Genomic DNA, 21,082 nt, shown 5'->3' with positions numbered 1-21,082 from the left:
CCCCCCCACCATCACACCACCACCACCAGCCTGCAACATTGACACGCAGCATGATGGATGCATGTACTAATGATACACATGAGAAACTGTTGAGTGTGAAAAACCCAGCAGCGTTGCAGTTCTTGACACACACAAACTAAAACAAGTGATGTGTTTTGCAAAGTACAGCGTTCTTTTGCACTTGTGATATCATCTAATTTATTTAGAATAATTCCAATGTAGTTCTGTGGCACAATGCTGGGCAGGACAGGGAGACGTCAGCCTGCCCCACATTACATCTCCCATGATTTGGATGTTGGTTTGTTCGTGTTTCTTTTGTTTGTAGAGAGGGACAAAAGAAGTTAAGGGGTCCATTCTTCGTAAGTGGTTCAACAAAATCAGGCTAATCCCGGATTAAGCTCACAGATATCTGGGATTTTTGGATCTTCCAACACTTGTCTCAGATTTATGGAAGAGCAATAGGGTCATTTAAGAGAATATATATACATAGAAATAAAGTCAAACCTTTTGAGAAAAAAAGTCAAAAGTTTTGAGATTTAAAGTCAAAATAAACTATTGAGAAAAAAAGTTGAAAGTTCAAGTTTAAACACCAACAGTGTTGATATGGTGTTATAAGGGGGACTGGGTAAAACCCGAAATGCCGGAATAGTGGAAACATTTACAAAGACATCTAAAACAGAAAAATACTCATTCTGGGCTTTCAGAAACTATTGTATTACATAATGTAAATAATATTAATAATTATTAACTAATAATAACAATAACAACACCAATAATAATAATAATTATAATAATAATAATGTATACACATGTTCTACAATTTGTTAAACTGAACAGAATTTGTAAAAGTAATATTGGAATTAAAGTGCAATAGTGCTACAATTATTATTATTATTATTATTATTATTATTATTATTATTATTATTATTATTATTATTATTATTATTATTTTTGTCTTGACATACGCCCTTATCCAGAGCAACTTACAACTTACAGTTCAGTACAAGGCATCAAGCATTACAAATTCAGACTTACATAATACAAAGCAATAATTATAAGTATAATACATTTAACAAATTCCAATTTACACTAGTGAATACAATAAATTAGGTCTTACATCCTGGATAGTAAAAGCTAGTTACGGTCAAGATGTCAGGTCACAGTCAAGGGCTACGGGAAGGGGAGCAAAGGGGAAATCAAAATAATACGAGTACAAATAACACAAGAAGTGTGGTAAAATGTTGTAAAGTGGTATCCTACAGGAGAGTAAAGGACTAATATTACAAGTACAGTCTGAAAAGATGCGTCTTGAGTAAGCGCCGGAATGAGGTCAAAGACTCTGCTGTTTTGACTTCGGTGGGCAGGTTGTTTCACCATTTAGGGTTCAGGGATGAGAAGGAGCGGCTCTGGAGGAAGGAGAGTGGAGAGGAGGCAGAGTTAGTCTTCTGGCACTGGAGGAGCGCAGTGGTCTGGAGGGGATGTATGGAGAGACGAGGGCCTGAAGGTAGCTTGGTGCAGTGTGGTCGAGACAGCGGTAGGTGAGGGTCAATGTCTTGAACTGAATGCGTGCCGGTATCGGGAGACAATGGAGGGAGCGGAGCAGTGGAGTAGCGTGTGCAAATCGGGGCAGAGAGACACCAGACGAGCTGCAGAGTTCTGGATGAGCTGGAGCGGCGGGTAGTAGGCAGGCAGGCCGGCCAGGAGGGAGTTGCAGTAGTCCAAGCGGGAGAGGACCAGTGACTGGACGAGCAGCTGAGTTGAGCAGTCGGTGAGGAAGGGACGGATTCGGCGAATGTTGCTCAGTAAGAATCTGCAGGTGCGTGTCAGTGTGGTGATGTGCTGGGTGTAGGAGAGCAAAGGATCGAGGGTGACGCCTAGGTTTTTAGCGGAAGAAGAAGGAGAGAGTGTCATAGATTCCAAGGGGATTGGGATGGAGAGATCAGCAGAAGGTGAGGAAGAGTGGGGAAAAAAGAGGAGGTTGAGAGGTTGAGCTTGAGGTGGTGCGAGTACATCCAGGCGGAGATAGCAGACAAACAGGAAGAGATGCGAGAGGGGATGAGAGGGTCAGAAGAGGGAAAAGACAGGAAGATCTGGGAATCATCTGCATAGAAGTGGTAGGAGAAACCATGGAATGTGATGAGGGGGCCCAGGGAGCGAGTGTAGAGAGAGAACAGGAGCGGGCCCAGGACGGAGCCTTGGGGAACGCCTGTGAGGAGAGGTTGGGGGGTGGATGAGGAGCCTCGCCATGTCACTTGATAGGTCTGGTCATTGAGGTAGGAGGAGAACCAGGTGAGAGGAGTCCCAGAGATTCCAAGGTCAGCGAGGTAGGAGAGGAGGATGGAGTGATTATCTGTGTCAAATGCTGCAGAGAGATCGAGGAGGATGACTGAGGAGAGGGAGGCCACCCGAGCACAGCTGAGGGAGTCAGTGACAGTCAGGAGAGCCGTCTCAGTGGAGTAAGCTGTGCGGAAGCCGGATTGCAGAGGATCAAAGAGTGAGTGATGGGAAAGAAATGCAGAGAGTTGACGGTGGACAGCACACTCAAGGGTCTTTGAGAGGAAGGGGAGTAGGGAGACAGGGCGGTAGTTCTGAGGAGAGGTGGGGTCAAGGGTTGGTTTCTTGAGGAGTGGGATGACAGCAGCTTGTTTAAATGCAGAGGGGAAACAGCCAGAGCGGAGTGAGGAGTTGAGGAGGGAGGAGATGAAGGGGAGAAGATCAGGAGCAGTCGCTTGGAGGAAGCGAGTAGGGAGAGGGTCCAGGGCATATGTTGTAGGTTTGTGATGTAGGAGGAGAGCGGAAACTTCAGAGTCCGAGAGAGGTGAGAATTTAGAAAAGGAAGCTTGGTCGGTGGGAGGTTTGGGTGTGATGGGAGAAGAAGGGGGACTGTTGAAAAGCCTGCGGATGTCTGTGATCTTGGAGGAGAAGAAGGAGGCAAAATCATCAGCAGTGAGAGATGAGCAAGGAGGAGTGGGGGGAGCAAGCAGGGAGGAGAAGGTGGAGTAGAGTTTGCAGGGGTTGTGGGGTTGTGTGTTGTGAGTGAGGAGGAAAATGTAGACAGTAGAGAGCAGGAGAGTTCAAGGGCAGCTGGGAGTTTGGTCATTTTCCACTTCTGTTCGGCGGTGTGCAGAAGGAAGGGAACAGAAGAGATCCAAGGCTGAGGTGGGGAGGGATGGACAGGACAAGACATGAGAGGACAGAGAGAATCAAGAGAGGAGGTGAGGGAGGAGAACAAAGAGGAGGTAGCACAATTGACATATAGATGGGAAAAACAGTCAATGGAAGGTAAGAGAGTGAGGGCAGCGGAAGCAAGGGTGGAGGGGGAGATGGAGAGGAGATTATGGTTTAAGGTGACAGAGGGAGTGGGTGGGGAGGGAGGGGAGAGAAAGGGAGAAGGAGATGAAGCTGTGGTCTGAGATGTCCATGGGTGTCACGGAGAATGTTCAAGGAGAGAAGAAGAAGAAGAAGAAGAAGAAGAAGGAGAGAAGAGAAGAGTTCTAGAGAAGATGAGTGAGTGGGGGGAGACGGGGAGAGAGAGAAGTTAAAGGAGTGGAGGAGAGGAAGAAATCCAGCAGAGTGGGAGGGGTTGGAGAGGTGGATGTTGAAGTCTCCCAGGAGGATGGTAGGTGAGGACAGCAGGGGGAGGGAGGAGAGAAGAAAGTTATGCTGGGGAGCCATTTGTAGGACTGGGAATAGACACCCAAATTATTGTCCCCAATGCCACAAGTTTGTCTTAGATTGGGTTGTTATCTTTCCAAGGGTTGCTTTCTAATATTGAAAAGACTCCCCAAAATCATCGTAGCCCTTTTTAAGGTACAGTAGTTTTTTACTGGGGACTTATTTCTGGAACTGGAAACATACACCCTTTCTGATAGAAATGTGTCAGAACACACAGTGCATCGCAGTTTGTTGCGTATGGGGCTGCGTAGCCGCAGACCAGTCAGGGTGCCCATGCTGACCCCTGTCCACTGCCGAAAGTGCCTACAATGGGCACGTGAGCATCAGAACTGGACCACGGAGCAATGGAAGAAGGTGGCCTGGTCTGATGAATTATGTTTTCTTTTACATCACGTGGATATCTGGCTGCGTGTGCGTCGCTTACCTGGAGAATACATGGCATCAGGATGCACTATGGGAAGAAGGCAAGCCAGCAGGGCAGTGTGATGCTTTGGGCAATGTTCTGCTGGGAAACCTTGGGTCCTACCATTCATGTGGATGTTACTTTGACACGTACCACCTGCCTAAGCATTGTTGCAGACCATGTACACCCTTTCATGGACACGGTATTCCCTGATGGCATTGGCCTCTTTCAGCAGAATAATGCACCCTGCCACAAAGCAAAAATAGTTATGGAATGGTTTGAGGAACACAACAACGAGTTCAAGGTGTTGACTTGGCCTCCAAATTCCCCAGATCTCAATCCAATCGAGTATCTGTGGGATGTGCTGGACAAACAAGTCCGATCCATGGAGGCCCCACCTCACAACTTAAAGGACTTAAAGGATCTGCTGCTAACGTCTTGGTGCCAGATACCACTGCACACCTTCAGAGGTCTAGTGGAGTCCATGCCTCGACAGGTCAGGGCTGTTTTGGCGGCAAAAGGGGGACCTACACAATATTAGGCAGGTGGTCATAATGTTATGGCTGATTGGTGTATATACACCTGTTCTGAAACTGAACATTTCAATGTAATATTTGTAATTTGGTAATCTGAGAGAATTGGTCAGGGGTCTGAATACTTTTGGAAGGCACGGTCTAAGTGACATCTAGCTGATTAGATTACATATATATATATACACTAACCTAAAGGATTATTAGGAACACCTGTTCAATTTCTCATTAATGCAATTATCTAACCAACCAATCACATGGCAGTTGCTTCAATGCATTTAGGGGTGTGGTCCTGGTCAAGACAATCTCCTGAACTCCAAACTGAATGTCTGAATGGGAAAGAAAGGTGATTTAAGCAATTTTGAGCGTGGCATGGTTGTTGGTGCCAGACGGGCCGGTCTGAGTATTTCACAATCTGCTCAGTTACTGGGATTTTCACGCACAACCATTTCTAGGGTTTACAAAGAATGGTGTGAAAAGGGAAAAACATCCAGTATGCGGCAGTCCTGTGGGCGAAAATGCCTTGTTGATGCTAGAGGTCAGAGGAGAATGGGCCGACTGATTCAAGCTGATAGAAGAGCAACTTTGACTGAAATAACCACTCGTTACAACCGAGGTATGCAGCAAAGCATTTGTGAAGCCACAACACGTACAACCTTGAGGCGGATGGGCTACAACAGCAGAAGACCCCACCGGGTACCACTCATCTCCACTACAAATAGGAAAAAGAGGCTACAATTTGCACAAGCTCACCAAAATTGGACAGTTGAAGACTGGAAAAATGTTGCCTGGTCTGATGAGTCTCGATTTCTGTTGAGACATTCAGATGGTAGAGTCAGAATTTGGCGTAAACAGAATGAGAACATGGATCCATCATGCCTTGTTGCCACTGTGCAGGCTGGTGGTGGTGGTGTAATGGTGTGGGGGATGTTTTCTTGGCACACTTTAGGCTCCTTAGTGCCAATTGGGCATCGTTTAAATGCCACGGCCTACCTGAGAATTGTTTCTGACCATGTCCATCCCTTTATGACCACCATGTACCCATCCTCTGATGGCTACTTCCAGCAGGATAATGCACCATGTCACAAAGGTCGAATAATTTCAAATTGGTTTCTTGAACATGACAATGAGTTCACTGTACTAAACTGGCCCCCACAGTCACCAGATCTCAACCCAATAGAGCATCTTTGGGATGTGGTGGAACGGGAGCTTCGTGCCCTGGATGTGCATCCCACAAATCTCCATCAACTGCAAGATGCTATCCTATCAATATGGGCCAACATTTCTAAAGAATGCTTTCAGCACCTTGTTGAATCAATGCCACATAGAATTAAGGCAGTTCTGAAGGCGAAAGGGGGTCAAACACAGTATTAGTATGGTGTTCCTAATAATCCTTTAGGTGAGTGTATGTAGTTACTATAGGAAGTATTCACCTACCTTGAACTTATTATTTCACATTATTGTGGATACATTTATTTTGCCTATTATCCTATTCTGTGAAGGTTATTATTTACTACTACTAATAATAATGATAGAATTTAAAGTATGTGAAGATACTGTGTCTGTGTCATGGTTTTAAGCCATCACCCTCTCTCTCCACTAGAGGCCGCTGTCTCCCTGTCTTTCCTTTCCCCTCATTGTTCTTTTCTGGCTTATCAATCAACTTATTAACATTCCGGTCTCCCTTGTGCACTTCTTCACTCTTCCTCTGTTTCCATTGGCTCTGCACCTTTCTTCCCAGTTCCTGCTCTCTGTCTTAAACCCCTCACTGCCCTCACTCGGGGCGAAGTCTTGTCAAGCGCTGCTTACGACTCCGAGCCCCGTTTCCTCTGAGCCCTGTTTCCTCCGACCATCACCCGTGACCTCGACCACGTCTTTGCCCAGCCCTTGTTTGCTCTGTTTGCCTGATCCCACGACCCTCGCCTGTGACCTCGACCAAGACTCTGCCTTACCTTTCTTGCCCTGATCTGCCAGCACCCGACCCACGCCTTCCCGACGATCCCGCGATCCAGCACTGCACCTGGGTCCCTGTTCCCGAGCCCCCGAGGCACACGTGACAGTCTGCATGTGACACACATATTATACGTCCCTTGTGTCATATGACACATTGTTCCAAACCATGTGAAATTTCTCCCAATTAGGATACAGGAACGTCATAACGATCACTGAGTTATCCAGATAAATGTGTCAAACTTCAAAGCCCAAAGTATAAACAGAGACATATATATTACACACATACAGTGCTGTGCAAAAGTTGTAGGCAATTGTAAAAAAATACTGTGAAGTAAGAATGCTTTCAAAAATAGACATGTTAATACATCATATTTATCAATTAACTAAATGAAAAATGAGTGAACAGAAGAAAAATCTACATAAAATCAATATGTGGTGTGGCCACCCTTTGCATCAATGGATGATGGATAAGTATCTGCCTGTACTTCTCAGCATTGAGGAGACCATTCATTCTCACCAAATCCCCAACTCCATTTGCAGAAATGCAGCCCCAAACTTGCAAGGAACCTCCACCATGCTTCACTGTTGATGCAGACACTCATTCGTGTACTGCTCTCCAGCCCTTCGGTGAACAAACTGCCTTCTGCTACAGCCAAATATTTCACATTTTACCTCATCAGTCCAGAGCACCTGCTGCCATTTTTCTGCACCCCAGTTCCTGTGTTTTCATGTATAGTTGAGTCACTTGGCCTTGTTGCCACCTAAGAGGTATGGCTTTTTGGCTGCAAGTCTTCCATGAAGGCCACTTCTGACCAGACTTCTCCGGACAGTAGATGGGTGTACCAGGGTCCCTCTGTTTTCTGCCAATTCTGAGCTGATGGCACTGCTGGACATCTTCCGATTGCAAAGGGAAGTAAGCATGATGCGTCTTTCATCTGCTGCAGTAAGTTTCCTTGGCCGATCACTGCATCTACGGTCCTCAACGTTGCCCGTTTCTTTGTGCTTCTTCAAAAGAGCTTGGACAGCACATCTGGAAACCCCTGTCTGCCTTGAAATGTCTGCCTGGGAGAGACCTTGCTGATGCAGTATAACTACCTTGTGTCTTGTTGCTGTGCTCAGCCTTGCCATGGTGTCTGACTTTTGACAGTAAACTGTCTTCGGCAACCTCACCTTCTTAGCTGTTCCTCACCCAGTTATATTCCTCCTACACAGCCGTTTCTGTTTCAGTTAATGATTGTGTTTCAACCTACATATTGAATTGATGATCATTAGCACCTGTTTGGTATATTTGTTTAATCATAAACCTGACTATATGCCTACAAAATCCCTGACACCTAGAAGAATTGATGCTGTTTTGAAGGCAAAGGGTGGTCACACCAAATATGGATTTGATGTAGATTTTTCTTCTGTTCAGTCACTTTGCATTTAGTTAATTGATAAATATAATCTATTAACATGTCTATTGTTGAAAGCATTCTTACTTTACAGCATTTTTTCACACCTGCCTAAAACATTTGCACAGTACTGTATATGTATATTTGGGTGACAAATTAAAGTGTCTCAATGAGGTGTTGGGCACCACAAGTCGCCAGAACAGCTTCAATGCTCTTGGCACAGATTTTACGAGTCTCTGGACTCTACTGGAGAGATGAACACCATTCTTCCAAAAGATATTCCCTGATTTGATGTTTTTTGATGATGATGGTGGAGAGCGGTCTAAAATCTCCCATAGGTGTTCAATTGGGTTGAGATCTGCGACTGTGAAGGCCATAGTATATGAGTCACATCATTTTCATACTCATCACACCATTCAGTGACCCTCGTGCCCTGTGGATGGGCATTGTCATCCTGGAAGAGACCACTCCCATCAGGAGAGAAATGTGTCACCATAGGATAAAGGTGATCACTCAGAATAACTGTGTCATGATTTGCAGTGACCCTTCCCTCTAAAAGGGACAAATGGACACAAACCATGCAAGGAAAATGCCCCCCACAGCATAACAGAGCCTCCGGACCCCCTCACTGTAGGGGTCCAGCAGTCAGGCCTGTCCCGTTCTCTTGGTGTCCCACTCATGCACTCGCCCACTTGTCCAGAACACGAGCCAGTTGAGTGTCTGTGACTGAAGCTCCTGCCATTCGTGCCCCAATAATGCCCCCTCTTTCACAGTCACTGAGATCCTTTCCTCTCGCCATCTTGATCCAAAATCGAGGTCAGCTGGGCTGCTCAGCATTCTTATACATGCCACAGAGCATGATAGGATGTTAATTGCTTAATTATATCATGCAGTACACCTATTTGAAGGCATCTGCATTTGTTATATTCCTCCACTCATTTATTCAGGCTTTTCTTTTAATTTGTCACCCGTTTGTATGAATGTATATAAAAAGAAAGACAGAAAATGGTCAACAAAAAAAGCACACTTCCTTGTCAGGTAATGATGAAATGCATTTATTGCAGGTTAATGATAGTCTGAGAATTACCAGAGGTCAAGAGTTGAGGAGGGAAGGCTGAAGGTTCAGGAAGATGTGTCCTCTTGCAGAGAGTCGGGCAGCAGGGGATCTCGATGGGCGGCGTAGTCGGCCACGTTGGGCAGCCCTGGCAGCACACAGCAACTGAGTGCGCTGCGGGAGAAGCTCATGTCACAAGCATCGTACCACTCATTTGCCTCTTTATGATAGCACTCCACAGAGGCGGTGGTGGTGATGCCATTGAAGCCGCCCACCACGAACAAGCAGTCTTCCACCACCTCAATGCCGAAGTTGCTGCGAGCGGAGCACATGCTGGGTATCAGGTGCCAGCTGTTGGTCAGCGGGTTGTAGGCCTCTACGGTCTGCAGGCGGTTTGTCCCGTCAAAGCCGCCCACCTGCCCAGGGGTCGGAGGGTAGAGGTCAGAGGTCAAACAATACTGAACAGGCTTTGGGATTTTAAGATTTGGAACACAACTTTAAGAGTGGGTCAATATGTGAGGGCTCCATTTGGCATGCATTTTGATTATCATTATAATGATGGTAACAGTCAAACAAGACATTGAAATAAGCCCCCCCGCAATAGCAGAGCTCAGATCAGGTATCCTAAAACACGGCATTCTTGCTGGGAGTCCTCACCGCATACACGTGGTTCTCATAGGCGATGACGCCCACCCCGCTGCGCCTGCTTGACATGGGGGCGATGGCGGTCCACTGGTTGGTCTCTGGGCTGTACGTTTCCGATGTCCAGAGACACTCGTTTCCGTTGAATCCCCCGCAGATGTACACCTAGCCAGGGAGAAAGCAAGAGAAGTCTTTAACCCACGCAGGATTCGGTTGCATGAAGCACAGAAAAAGGATCTGTGCTGTGGCTGTATGGATCTGGAGACGGTTGAGCAAACGGTTTCCAAACTGCTGGAGTAGACAGCAGCTGTCTTTACACGCTGGTAAATAAGTCATGAGAGTCAAGGTGGTGGTGACTTCTGTTAAGGTGGTACAGCTGGATTACAATTTCAGTGTTTTTTTTGGGTTCATACTGTATTCATTTAATAATTCCTGCTTTGGACCTGTGTGTTTTACCAGCATGTAAACACAGACAGTGAGCCTAAGCTGCTGCTTTAGCATTCACCCATTTTGAGCTCATTAGACAAATTATTTCCTTAATTACACCAATTTTATGTTTCTTTCTTTCCTTTCTTGTCATCCCTGCTCTGAAACACGGTGGCTCTCCCATGACTGGGACTAGACCAGGGCCTTCTGTCCTGTGAACGCTGTCTGATGGCAGAGCACTGCAGGGAGGTCACCCACCTTGCCGTGCAGGGTGGTGGCGCTAGCGTCGCTCCTCTGCTCATTCATGGGTGCGATCAGGGTCCACTGGTTGGTCTCGGGCTCGTAGCGCTCAGCTGTGTTGTGCCGGAGTTCACCGTCAAAGCCACCCATGGCATAGATGAAGCCGTCCAGCACAACTACACTGACGTAGCAACGCTGGGAGTGCATGGGTGCCACTTCGTGCCAAGTGAGTTCCACAGGATTGAACTTGCGCACGCTGCTGAAGTAATCCATGCTGTCAAAGCCGCCCACGCAGTACACCCAGCCCTTGAGGTAGGCGACCCCGTGGTAGGCCCGAGGGTACTCCTCCGGCATGGTGACGTCCACCCAGCGGTTAGCCCTGCTGTCGTAGGCCTCCATGTCATTGGTGGGGCTGTCCCCACTCCAGCCCCCGATTGACAACAGGATGGCATAGGGAAGCCGCGGCCGGGTCATGGGGTTGCATAAGTCCGAGTCAGACAGGGCATTGATATTGAGGTCGTACATGACCGTGAGCGCATCAATGACAATAGGCTTGCACTCGTCGGTCTGTTTCACCAGCTCGTTGTTCTTCACTTTGGTCATGAAGTATTCTGGCTCCATGAGTGCCATCCGCACCTGTAGGACAAGGAAGAAGTTGGCCGATTGGTTCTGCTCCTCTACAGTGAACGCGCACCTAATGTGCACAGCAGACACAACAGGATAAACTGGGTGCCGTGTCTAAACAGCCAACGTCTAGTGCAGAGGAGGAGGCCAAGCACTATCAAAGACACAGTGTTCTGCACATTTCAGCTTAGGACGTGATGACAGGATCATGACGGTGACCATAAGTAAGTAGTAAATCAAATTATCCTAACCTTAACCCTTAAGCCATCTTCACTTTAAATTTGACCTCTACAGGGATTAACGAAGGTTTGCCTACTGTGATTCTTTAATTAATTGTTATCATTTTATGCTTAGATTCCATCAAGTTTGGGTACCATAATGTTAAATGAAAGTGTTAAAGGTGTTTTAATTATTCTAAGTGTGTTCTTATCTCGTTTGTTTCTCACATAAATGCAACACGTCCCAGGTGCTTGTGTATGACGTCTCTGTTGCAGCTGCATTAATGTGACTTGACTCTGTATCATTTGTATATTGTATATGTGTTCAGGTTTTTTTCTGTAGTCAGTCTGGGAAGTTCTGTGCCCTGGGTACTACTGTGTCCTTCGCAGACTCTGACCTTGGGCAGCAGGACGGATATGTGGCCGCGTCGCTCGTTGGGAGCGTGGTCGATCCAGCGCAGGATGGCCTCAAAGACCACATCCTCCTGGTTGACGTTGAGGTCGTCCTTTTCGATGATGTTGGTTAGCTGGTCCAGAGAGAGCTCCAGGAACTCCTCAGAGGCCTTGGCCACGAGCCCAAAGTGGTGCCGGACGTAGCGGTGGGCCACCCGATGCAGCTTGAAGCAGAAGTGCAATTCGGCAATCTGGGAAATGCCGATGCAGTTCTCAATGCAGAGCTGGGCCTCCAGGAAGTTGCAGCAGGTTTGCATTAGGTCCAGCACCGCCAACTGGTCGGCCGCTACCAGTAACTCCTGCACGTTGTTGGGGGAGATGGGTACGGTAAGGGTGTAGGCGTACTGGATGATGAGTTTCATCATCTCTGGGGAGATGCCGAGGATGTTGACCTCCCTTCTCTCTGTGTTCCAGCCATCGCTGGTGAACAGGACTCTGTGGAGGCAAGAAAAACAACTTCTTCCTCAGTCCTCCTCTATGTTTGAGGTGGGCCGGGGGAATCCTGGGACTCCATGAACTGCGCAGCACAGCATGTGAGGTCCCCTTGTGCAGCAGAGTCATAGATCTTCGGCTTTCCATTTATACCCTTAATAAGACGTTTTAATATATTCAATTCAGCTTCATCTATACAAATTCTGTAGTATTAGGATTGTACAAAAATGGATCCCACTGCCATACACAGAGTCTTTACTTTCTCTTCCTTTCAATGTAATGTGAACAAATAATACCATTTATATGACAGCAGGGTACCAAGGCAGGGTAGGGCAGGGCTCCTTATGAATCAGCCTTTGTATCTGGATTTCATTCCAGCTGAAGTCTCGGGGGGGCTAAGCATATCAAAGCTTTACCTTACACTATTTGCTTTTTTACCTTACACTATTTGCTTTTCATTAGTTTTGGATTTCACTTTGTAATTGCCGAATGCAAAACTTAGTTTTGGGGTCGGCAAACTAGACATGCTACTGTTGATTGAATTGACATCTGCTGTGTGAGTTTAAAAGAAAATTAATAATGACTTGACTGATGTTTAAGTATAATGTGTGTCAAGGTTCTTCAGTAACAAGATGAACACTAATAACTGTATACTGTATATATTTTAACTGCTCACCGGAAATACTCACTGCAGCCACACAAGATTATCTTGTGGGCATTGAATGCGGTGCCTTCCACCATTATCACCACATCGCACAGCTGCCCCTCCAGCATCAGCTCGTAATATAATGAGGCACTCATGGTGTTCACTATGGTGCAACTCTGAACGCTTGTTGAAGTGGATGGTTCTTCCGTATTGACTGTTTCACTACTGCGGAACGTTTGCTGGTCACTTGTTTTTCTAGTGCAGTCAGAGTTCTAGAACTCGCAGGCAGGATTATGACATCATCATAACCAGATGAGGTCAGAAGAAGCCCACTGCATTTCTTCATCTTAGATCTGAACTTCACAGACCTCTCCATTATCACCATCATCACCATTATATTAATTTGAATTGATCCTTTGGAGGGGGAATCACATTCAACAAGGATCAGTAATACATGACGCAGTGTGGCCACGTTTCTTACTGGCAGGAATAAAATCATTATCCCCTAAAAATGTTCTAGTCTTCACAATACTGGTTTCTGTTTTCTGTCTTTAAAAAAGGATCTCTAGCCCTGGTCCTGGAGAAACAACTAGGTATTCAATTTTTCAGACTAACTAACATTTTAACTGCAGAAATGGACAGACTGTTGCCTTAATAAATCAATCCTTGACACTTTCATGAAGGAGCCCAACGTGTGGCATGAAACACGCCCCACACCATCATACCACCACCAGCCTGCAATGTTGACATGTGGCGTGATGGATGCATGTACTCATGATACCACTGACGACCCCGATGTATTTGACGACAACATTAGACCCCTCCAATTGAGATACTCCTAGCACAACCCCTCCCCCCCCTCCGGTCTACAATTTGTTCAGCATCCCCCCATTAATGTCCTGCACGTTACTGCGTGATACACCTGATGCAGTTGAGCGTGAAAAACCCAGCAGCATTGATACTGACGCACTCAAATCGGTGCGCCCTGACACTTAAATCTTTTGTCTTGCCCATTTGTCCTCTACATGGCACACATTTGGTAGAAGTCTTTTATAAGCAGATAATTGGTGACATTAGTCATTAGTCTGAGATTTGGGGATGTGAGAAATTTTGCAACAGTAGTGAAAACAACAACGGAGAGTGTTTCTGCCACTTTCGTATTTTGAAAAATAATACATCATTTGTAATTTATTCAAAATACACATCAAATGAACACCTGTGCAATGTCCTCTTAATTACATTCCACATAATACACAATTGTCTTGATACAAACAACACAACACACATTGGTTCATGCGATATCATATCCAAGCCATTTCTATAATGTGGCCAGCAGGTGGCACAAAATAGGAGGTAATTAACAACCTGACTGAAAGGCCCAATTTGAAAAGTCTCAAAGACATATTTGTCAAGGCATTACGTACTGTTTAAACTACAATTTATTATTCCTAAAACGTGCTATTCTGGGACAGCTATATACATAAATGTATCAAGGTTTTTATTATAATTAAGTTATCCTAAGCATTAACTCTGAACCTTTAAAACAGTGTCACAGTTGCTTGCATATAAACGTCTCTTTTCGGTTTAGGCTGGGCTGGTGGCTGCTGCATCTGTCTCATTCCCTTTCTTACACTGATACCATGTTTTTAGTGTACAGTTTAAAGTTTGTGTGCGTTTGCATTGTGCCTGCGCAGCTCCGCCAATAGAAACGGTGCGTTTGCGCAGATCCTGTCAAATCTCGTCTGCGACGCGGCGCTGTGTCAAATCTCGTCTGCGACGCGGCGTTGTGTCAAATCTCGGCCCTGCAGGCGGAGCGGAGGCCATGCGAGCGGCGGGGGAGGTACAGGCCTGAGACTTGTCCCCGTCCTCTGAAAAACAATTTGAATTAGTTATTTCACGAAGTAGTAATTAAATTACATCATTTTAACTTGACTTCAGATGGAGTGCAGGGCTGATGCATGCTGGCAGGATCCGAAACGTTATGTAGTAGTAGTGTCAGTGTCAATACAGTTAAAATACTAATCCTGCTTAAATGCTGCTTTTCTTGCACATGACATTCTCAACTATTGTCAGACTTTATTATTATTATTATTATTATTATTATTATTATTATTATTATTATTATTATTATTATCAAATAGCAATTTCATATTGGTTAATACATGTTGTTTCATTGCAACTGTTAAATGAGAATTATATTGTGGAGAAACGTTAGACAGAAAATGGGTCAAGAATACATAGTTTCTGAAAAGTTTGTAACCAAGAACAGTAGACATGCAAAGGCTTAACTTGGTTAAGTTTAAACCTCTGTATAATCTGGGTGGAGACCTTAAGTCTTAACTTTTATTATTTAAAGCAAACAAAATGGATGCAGACTGCCCAGCCTCTTCCCCCACACAAGTGACTGTTAAAAGCCTAGTATTGCAACTTGCAGGTTGGTAACCAATCTAGGAAAGACCCAGCGAATGGACTCCTGCTTTGCCGCACACAACCATGCCTCAACCCATAACATAACTAGAAGGTTTTTTGCAGGTGATAAAATGCAAGGCTGCTGTGGCTTGGGAGATTGGGAAGCCATTGTCCATCGAGGAGGTGGAAGTGGCTCCCCCGAAGGACAACGAAGTCCGCATTAAGGTAAAACCCCTTCCACTGCAGGTGCACGGACACCCCATTTGATAGAATAATTCAAACTAAGAATATTGAGAACTGCCAACAAAGGAAGAATTGTACCTCGATTCTCCACGCATCGTACTCTGACCGGCCTGTATCACAAAAACTGACCTACCCTCGAACAATTAAGGTTTATTTAGATCATCAACTTTTTAAATAAACTTTTGTTTTCTTAAACCTGTGTAAACGTCTACCACTTACCAGTCGGTGCTGCACAGTGTCCATGGTATCTTATGGTATGTTATCATTCTGGATTGTAAAAGGAGTAGTGCAGGGGATTTGTCAGTGCTATACTCCGTTTGAGTTAATACTAGGAGTTGTACATTATTTTTTAAGTCCTTCATTTGATTTTTATTAATATGACAGGTGGCAGCCACTGGAGTTTGTCACAGTGACTTAACCTACCTTTATGAGAGAAGCACCAAACCTTTCCCTCTGATTCTGGGACACGAAGGAGCAGGAACCGTGGAGAGCGTCGGACCCGGAGTGACCAGGTTTGCACCCGGTGAGTGACGCAAACATTCGTGATTTATCTTTTTCTATTAACATTGCTCCTTGGGCACAGGGAGTGATTTTTGTTGACCACAATGGTTTGTGTTTCTGTGTTTAAATGTTATTTAAAATTCTTCTTGCCTGGGGGATACATTGTAAAATACACAGACACAAAATCCTTTTAAGGAATATTCTAGTCAGTTGCATTGCAACAAAGGCAAGACCCAGAGGAACGCACATCACATTCCAGGTGGACAGCTCTCGTAAAATAAGAAACAAATCTATTGCACTACAGCCGTTTGCGTTTGGCAGATTGTTTGTGTTGGCAGTCTCAATGTTTTATACGTGACTAAAACTTGACATTCATTGAAATAGCACAGCAGACATAGGAATGGTAGTTTTGTGGATTGTGGACAGTATTATGATAAAACAATTGTGCTGTATAATGGAATTATTTTAAAATTTCAGATTTGCAAAACCTATTTTCCTTTCCAGGAGACGCAGTTATTCCCCTCTTTCTGCCCCAGTGTGGAGAATGTGAATACTGCCTGAGTCCCAAGACCAATTTATGTGAAAAAAATTGGTAATTTTGCTTTTTATTTGCCCTAGCATATCATACCATCAGACAAGCTGGTTAGTGGTTGGCATAGTGGTTGTGTATGTCATTGCTGCCCCCCTATCTAATACATTTTTGCCCACTCTTCCACCGGAAGGGAAAAGACCCAGCGAGGTGTGTTGGCAGATGGTACCAGCAGGATAACCTGTAAAGGGAAACAGATCTACCAGTTTCTTGGCGTTAGCACTTTCTCAGAGTACACGGTTGTTGGCGACGTCTCGGTGACCAAGATTCGGAGCGATGCCCCGCTGGATAAGGTGTGCCTGCTGGGCTGCGGCATTCCCACCGGGTATGGCGCTGCGCTCAACACTGCCAAGGTGACTGCTGCTCTTCTCATCAGCTGGTCCATTAAGCAGTGGTGTGCTGCGGCCCTTTGGTGCCGTCATGTCAACCCTTTAAAACAGATATCATGGCTCCCAAAAAGCACTAAACTGAATTGATTTATTGATTTGTGCGTGGTTTATGTCCTGGTGAATTAAAGAACAGATGTTTGTCATGAGTGGAAGCGTGTAGTGCGGGGGTCTCAAACTCAGTTCCCAGAGGGCCGTGTGTATCCTGCTTTGCTTTCCTACAATCCTTGGTTACTTAATTTGTTTTATTATTCAATTTGATATATTCTAAAAAAATTCTATACTTAACTTAAACCCCCTACTGTTTAAAATACTTAAAAAGCTGTGATTCAGGAAATTATTAGAAATTAGATTCAGAGTTGGGAACCGGTGGCCTCAGACCATGTTGCAAGCACACACACGCCTGGCACAGAACCAGCTTATACCAGCAAACACACATCTAATGCTTCTAATTCAGACTGTTTTCCCTGCCACTCCTGCGATGTTTCATGTGACCGAGCTGCCCCTGCCCTTAGGTCGAGCCCGGCTCCACCTGTGCGGTGTTTGGGCTCGGTGCCGTGGGTCTGGCCACCGTGATGGGCTGCAAAACAGCCGGAGCCTCTCGGATCATTGCGGTGGACATCAACAAAGACAAGTTCGAGAAGGCCAAGGTGTTCGGAGCCACCGACTTCGTCAACCCGAAGGACCACAGCAGACCCATCCAGGAGGTGCTGATTGAGATGACTAAGGGAGGGGTGGACTTCTCCTTTGAGTGCGTGGGCAGCGTGGCTGTCATGGTGAGTCCTGTCTTTGTTTTAGATTATCAACCATCATGTTTAATACCCAAAATGTACTGATTCTTGAGGGTCACGTTTCTGAAGCTTTGTATTACCACCTTAAAACTGGGAACTGATTCTCAATTAAGTGAATAAGTAGATAATTATCCAGTCAGTGTTAAGGTGGTAAACCCAGAAACCTCCATTTAGAATTAAGTGATCTATAGCGAAAACTGTATTTTGTTTATCACAACCAATATATTTGCTGTTATTAAAGACAATACACAGATCTCGTATTCATAAATTCAGGAAGGGGTCTCTCTATATCCAGATTGTGTTTGTATTTAACGTTTAGAGATCTGCGCTGGAGTCTTGTCGTAAAGGCTGGGGAACCAGTGTGATTATCGGCTGGAATGAGCACCACGAGATCTCTGCCCCGTCTCTTCAGCTTTTACTCGGCCGGACCTGGAAGGGCACTTATTTTGGAGGTGAGATTTGTACATGGGCTATTTGGTTTTAAGGCCTTAAAATGAGTGTTTGTGTGTGTGTGTAACAGTTTACAAAATTCAAGTCTGGCTTCAGGCTGCTTCTTTAGATTGGGTGTTTAATAATGTCAGAAAAGATATAACTGATTAACAATGAACACTATTAATCCAAACCCTGAACATAATTGTTTTAAAAGAAGGGTGTAACACATTTCTACTACAGTCATCTACAACCCCTTATGTTTTTCTTCTTGCTATCTTTTCTCAGGGCCTCAGACCTTGCACAAGAATGTACTTGTCTATTTTGTTAGTTGAAAATAGTTAACTCTTTCATTTCATTTCATTTCATTTCATTTCATTTGCATATTATACCCCCAAGGTGTATAATGAAGTCTCTCTGTTTTTGGCCCAGGCTGGAAGAGTGTGGACAGTGTGCCCAAGCTGGTGAACGACTATATGGAAAAGAAGATCATGCTGGATGAGTTTGTGAGCCACACACTGCCCTTGGACAGAGTGAATGAGGCTTTCGATCTCATGACCAGTGGGAAAAGGTAACTTGCATATGGTCAGATTACTATTGTAAATATTTTCAGAACTGCTTGATATCTCCTGTGCTGAACTGAACAGTTTGACCCTTATGCGTATAAAGTAATGCATAAACCTGACCTTGTTTGTTTTTGCCGACACTGGAAAGTCGAGTACATTAATTGTGATCATTCGTTCTTATTTCGATCCACAACTGCACTACAGGAAAGCTTGACAAACACGAGTACAGTTAGGACTTAGCCTGCTAATGTAATTGTTTGCATAATCACATCCAAAAAGCAGAAGTTGGCGTCTGGAGTCACATATGTAGATCTGCAGAGGGACAAAATCCAACAGAAGACTGTCCTTACGCAACACCTCAAACCCTGAAGTTCCCCTCAACGCAAGCCTCTGTCTGTGCTACAGTTAGGATCGATGCATAGCTGGAAACAACTCTTTATGAGGCTGTTTATAAGGAAAGCAGAAATGCAGAAACAGGAGGCATATGTGCAGGTTAGAAGAGGAATGTAAGAACCTGGAAAGAATTACCCTCCGTACGGCCCGTACTGGCTGTAGGCGCGCAGACCTGGATCAGGAATGTGTCATCTGATCAGTTATCTTGCTGATGTATAGATAATGTTTCGAGAAAAAAAAAAACTACTCTACATCATAAACTATATGGATTATGTCTCTGCGTGCAATAAAATAAATACCGAACATTTTTATGTGACACTGTGCTTGGAAGACTTGCAGGAGTTCTGGCAGGTCTACATTTTTAAATTATGCAACTGTTGAAAGGAGATCAAACTCCAAGTACATTTTCCTTTTATTTAATTTTGCCTTTTCCCTTTTTACTAAAGTGGGTCAACAAACTTTACTTATCGCATTTATTTTTCTCCATGGCTATTGATCTATACTTGAGTCTGTCCAAATCAAATGAATTGCAAGGTGAATGACCACAGGGTACCGTGCACAGCGGTTGTAAAAAATGTTTGTTGGTGAAAAGTCGTGGCAGTGGAGGAAGGACCATGACTTCTTGAGGTGGTACAGCTGGACGACAATCTTGTGGTTCAAACTCTATTTAAAATGTTCTGCTTGGAGACTTTTGCTTTTTTGTTTAATTTGTCCTCAAAACTATGTAAAGCTGTCAGCAGTCATAAGTAATAGCACCTCTACTGTCCCACATAGCAGCGCAAACACAGACGATGTTTCTGAACAGCTGGACATCGGGGTAGAGATGTGAATTTAAGAGTCCCAATGGCCAGTTAAAAGCTTCTCATTTTTTTCCTCCTAAAAAGTGGAAGAAATGAAAAATAAACTGTTACACCTTATTCTTAACTTTCATATGATCCAATTAAAACCTAAACCATGGTGTTCCTCTACAGATGTTTACAAACTGTGGTCAAGTGGGACGCTGGGGTTGTGGGAAATTTCAAAGCCAGAAATTATTTATTTCTTAGCAGACGCCCTTGTCCAGGGCAACTTACAAAACATAAGAACAATACAAAGTGCAATAATACATTTTACAGATTCCAATTTACACAAGTGTGTATGAGATACTGTATACAGTAAACAATATATGGGGTCTTACATCCTAGATTGTAAACGCTGAGTGCAGACAAGATGTTAGGTCACAGTCAATGGCCGAGGGAAAGGGAGCAAAGGGGAAATCAAAAGAAATAATACAAGTACTAGTAATGCAAAGGCAAGCAGTATGACAAAGTGTTGAATAAGTGCAGGAGAGTAAATTACTACATTACAAGTACTGTCTGAGAAATTAGTATTTTATTATTATTATTTTTATTTCTTGGCAGACGCCCTTATCTAGGGCGACTTACAACAGAAGTGCAAAACAAAGTGAAAAAATACAGTGAAGTACAAGACATCAATCATTACAAATTCAAATTTACATTTAAACAGAGCAATTAAAAATATAATACATTTTACAACTTCCAATTTATACTGGCAAGTACAGTAAGTGAGGTCATATATCCTGGACGGTAAAAGCTAAGTGCTGTCAAGATGTAGGGTCACAGTCAAGGGCTACGGGAAAGGGAGCAAGGAGGAAAACAAAATAATACAAGTATTAGTAAGAAGCATGATAAAATGCTGTGAAGTGCTATCTTACGGGGATTAAAATGACTGATATTAAAAGTACAGTCTGAAAAGATATGTCTTGAGTAAGCGCTGGAAGGAGGTCAAGGACTCGGTAGGCAGGTCGTTCCACCACCAGGAATGAGAAGGAGCAGCTCTGAGTAAGGGGAGTTTCAGTTTCTCGGCCTTTAGAAATACTAATGCATGTACAGTTTGTAATGCAGAGTGCTGATGTGTAATGTTATATAATTCCCCCCCTCTCTGTCTTCTAGCCTTAGAACCATCATTACAATATCGGAGTAGAAGCAGCTGCTTGCCAGAGAGACGGCCTGCCGGCGTGGCGTGTGAACCTCCGCTACTGGTGGTGAGGAAATAAAGCGCACAAAATAAAAATATAATAAGAAA

The 21,082-nt window shown here is 44.5% G+C and overlaps 2 protein-coding genes across 2 annotated transcripts; one reads left to right on the top strand and one right to left on the bottom strand.

Annotated features, from left to right (window-relative positions):
* Positions 1-8,998: 8,998 nt before the first annotated feature.
* Positions 8,999-12,896, bottom strand: LOC136766900 (kelch-like protein 10). The gene is made up of 5 exons (XM_066720771.1): positions 12,721-12,896; positions 11,558-12,047; positions 10,336-10,953; positions 9,667-9,816; positions 8,999-9,425 (listed from the first exon to the last, which is right to left on the bottom strand). Exons 1-5 carry the CDS (start codon positions 12,843-12,845, stop codon positions 9,078-9,080), a joined length of 1,731 nt encoding a protein of 576 aa, XP_066576868.1. The 5' UTR covers positions 12,846-12,896; the 3' UTR covers positions 8,999-9,077.
* A 1,558-nt stretch (positions 12,897-14,454) lies between these two features.
* LOC136766899 (alcohol dehydrogenase class-3) lies at positions 14,455-21,082 on the top strand. Its single transcript, XM_066720770.1, has 9 exons — positions 14,455-14,530; positions 15,223-15,324; positions 15,727-15,865; positions 16,348-16,435; positions 16,566-16,785; positions 17,334-17,594; positions 17,929-18,061; positions 18,471-18,609; positions 20,950-21,082. The coding sequence occupies exons 1-9, from the start codon at positions 14,513-14,515 to the stop codon at positions 20,978-20,980; spliced, it is 1,131 nt and encodes a 376-aa protein (XP_066576867.1). The 5' UTR covers positions 14,455-14,512; the 3' UTR covers positions 20,981-21,082.

This window comes from Amia ocellicauda, chromosome 13, assembly GCF_036373705.1.
Source record: "Amia ocellicauda isolate fAmiCal2 chromosome 13, fAmiCal2.hap1, whole genome shotgun sequence".
Taxonomy (NCBI): Eukaryota; Metazoa; Chordata; class Actinopteri; order Amiiformes; family Amiidae; genus Amia; species Amia ocellicauda.
This window is presented reverse-complemented; position numbering and strand designations above follow the sequence as displayed.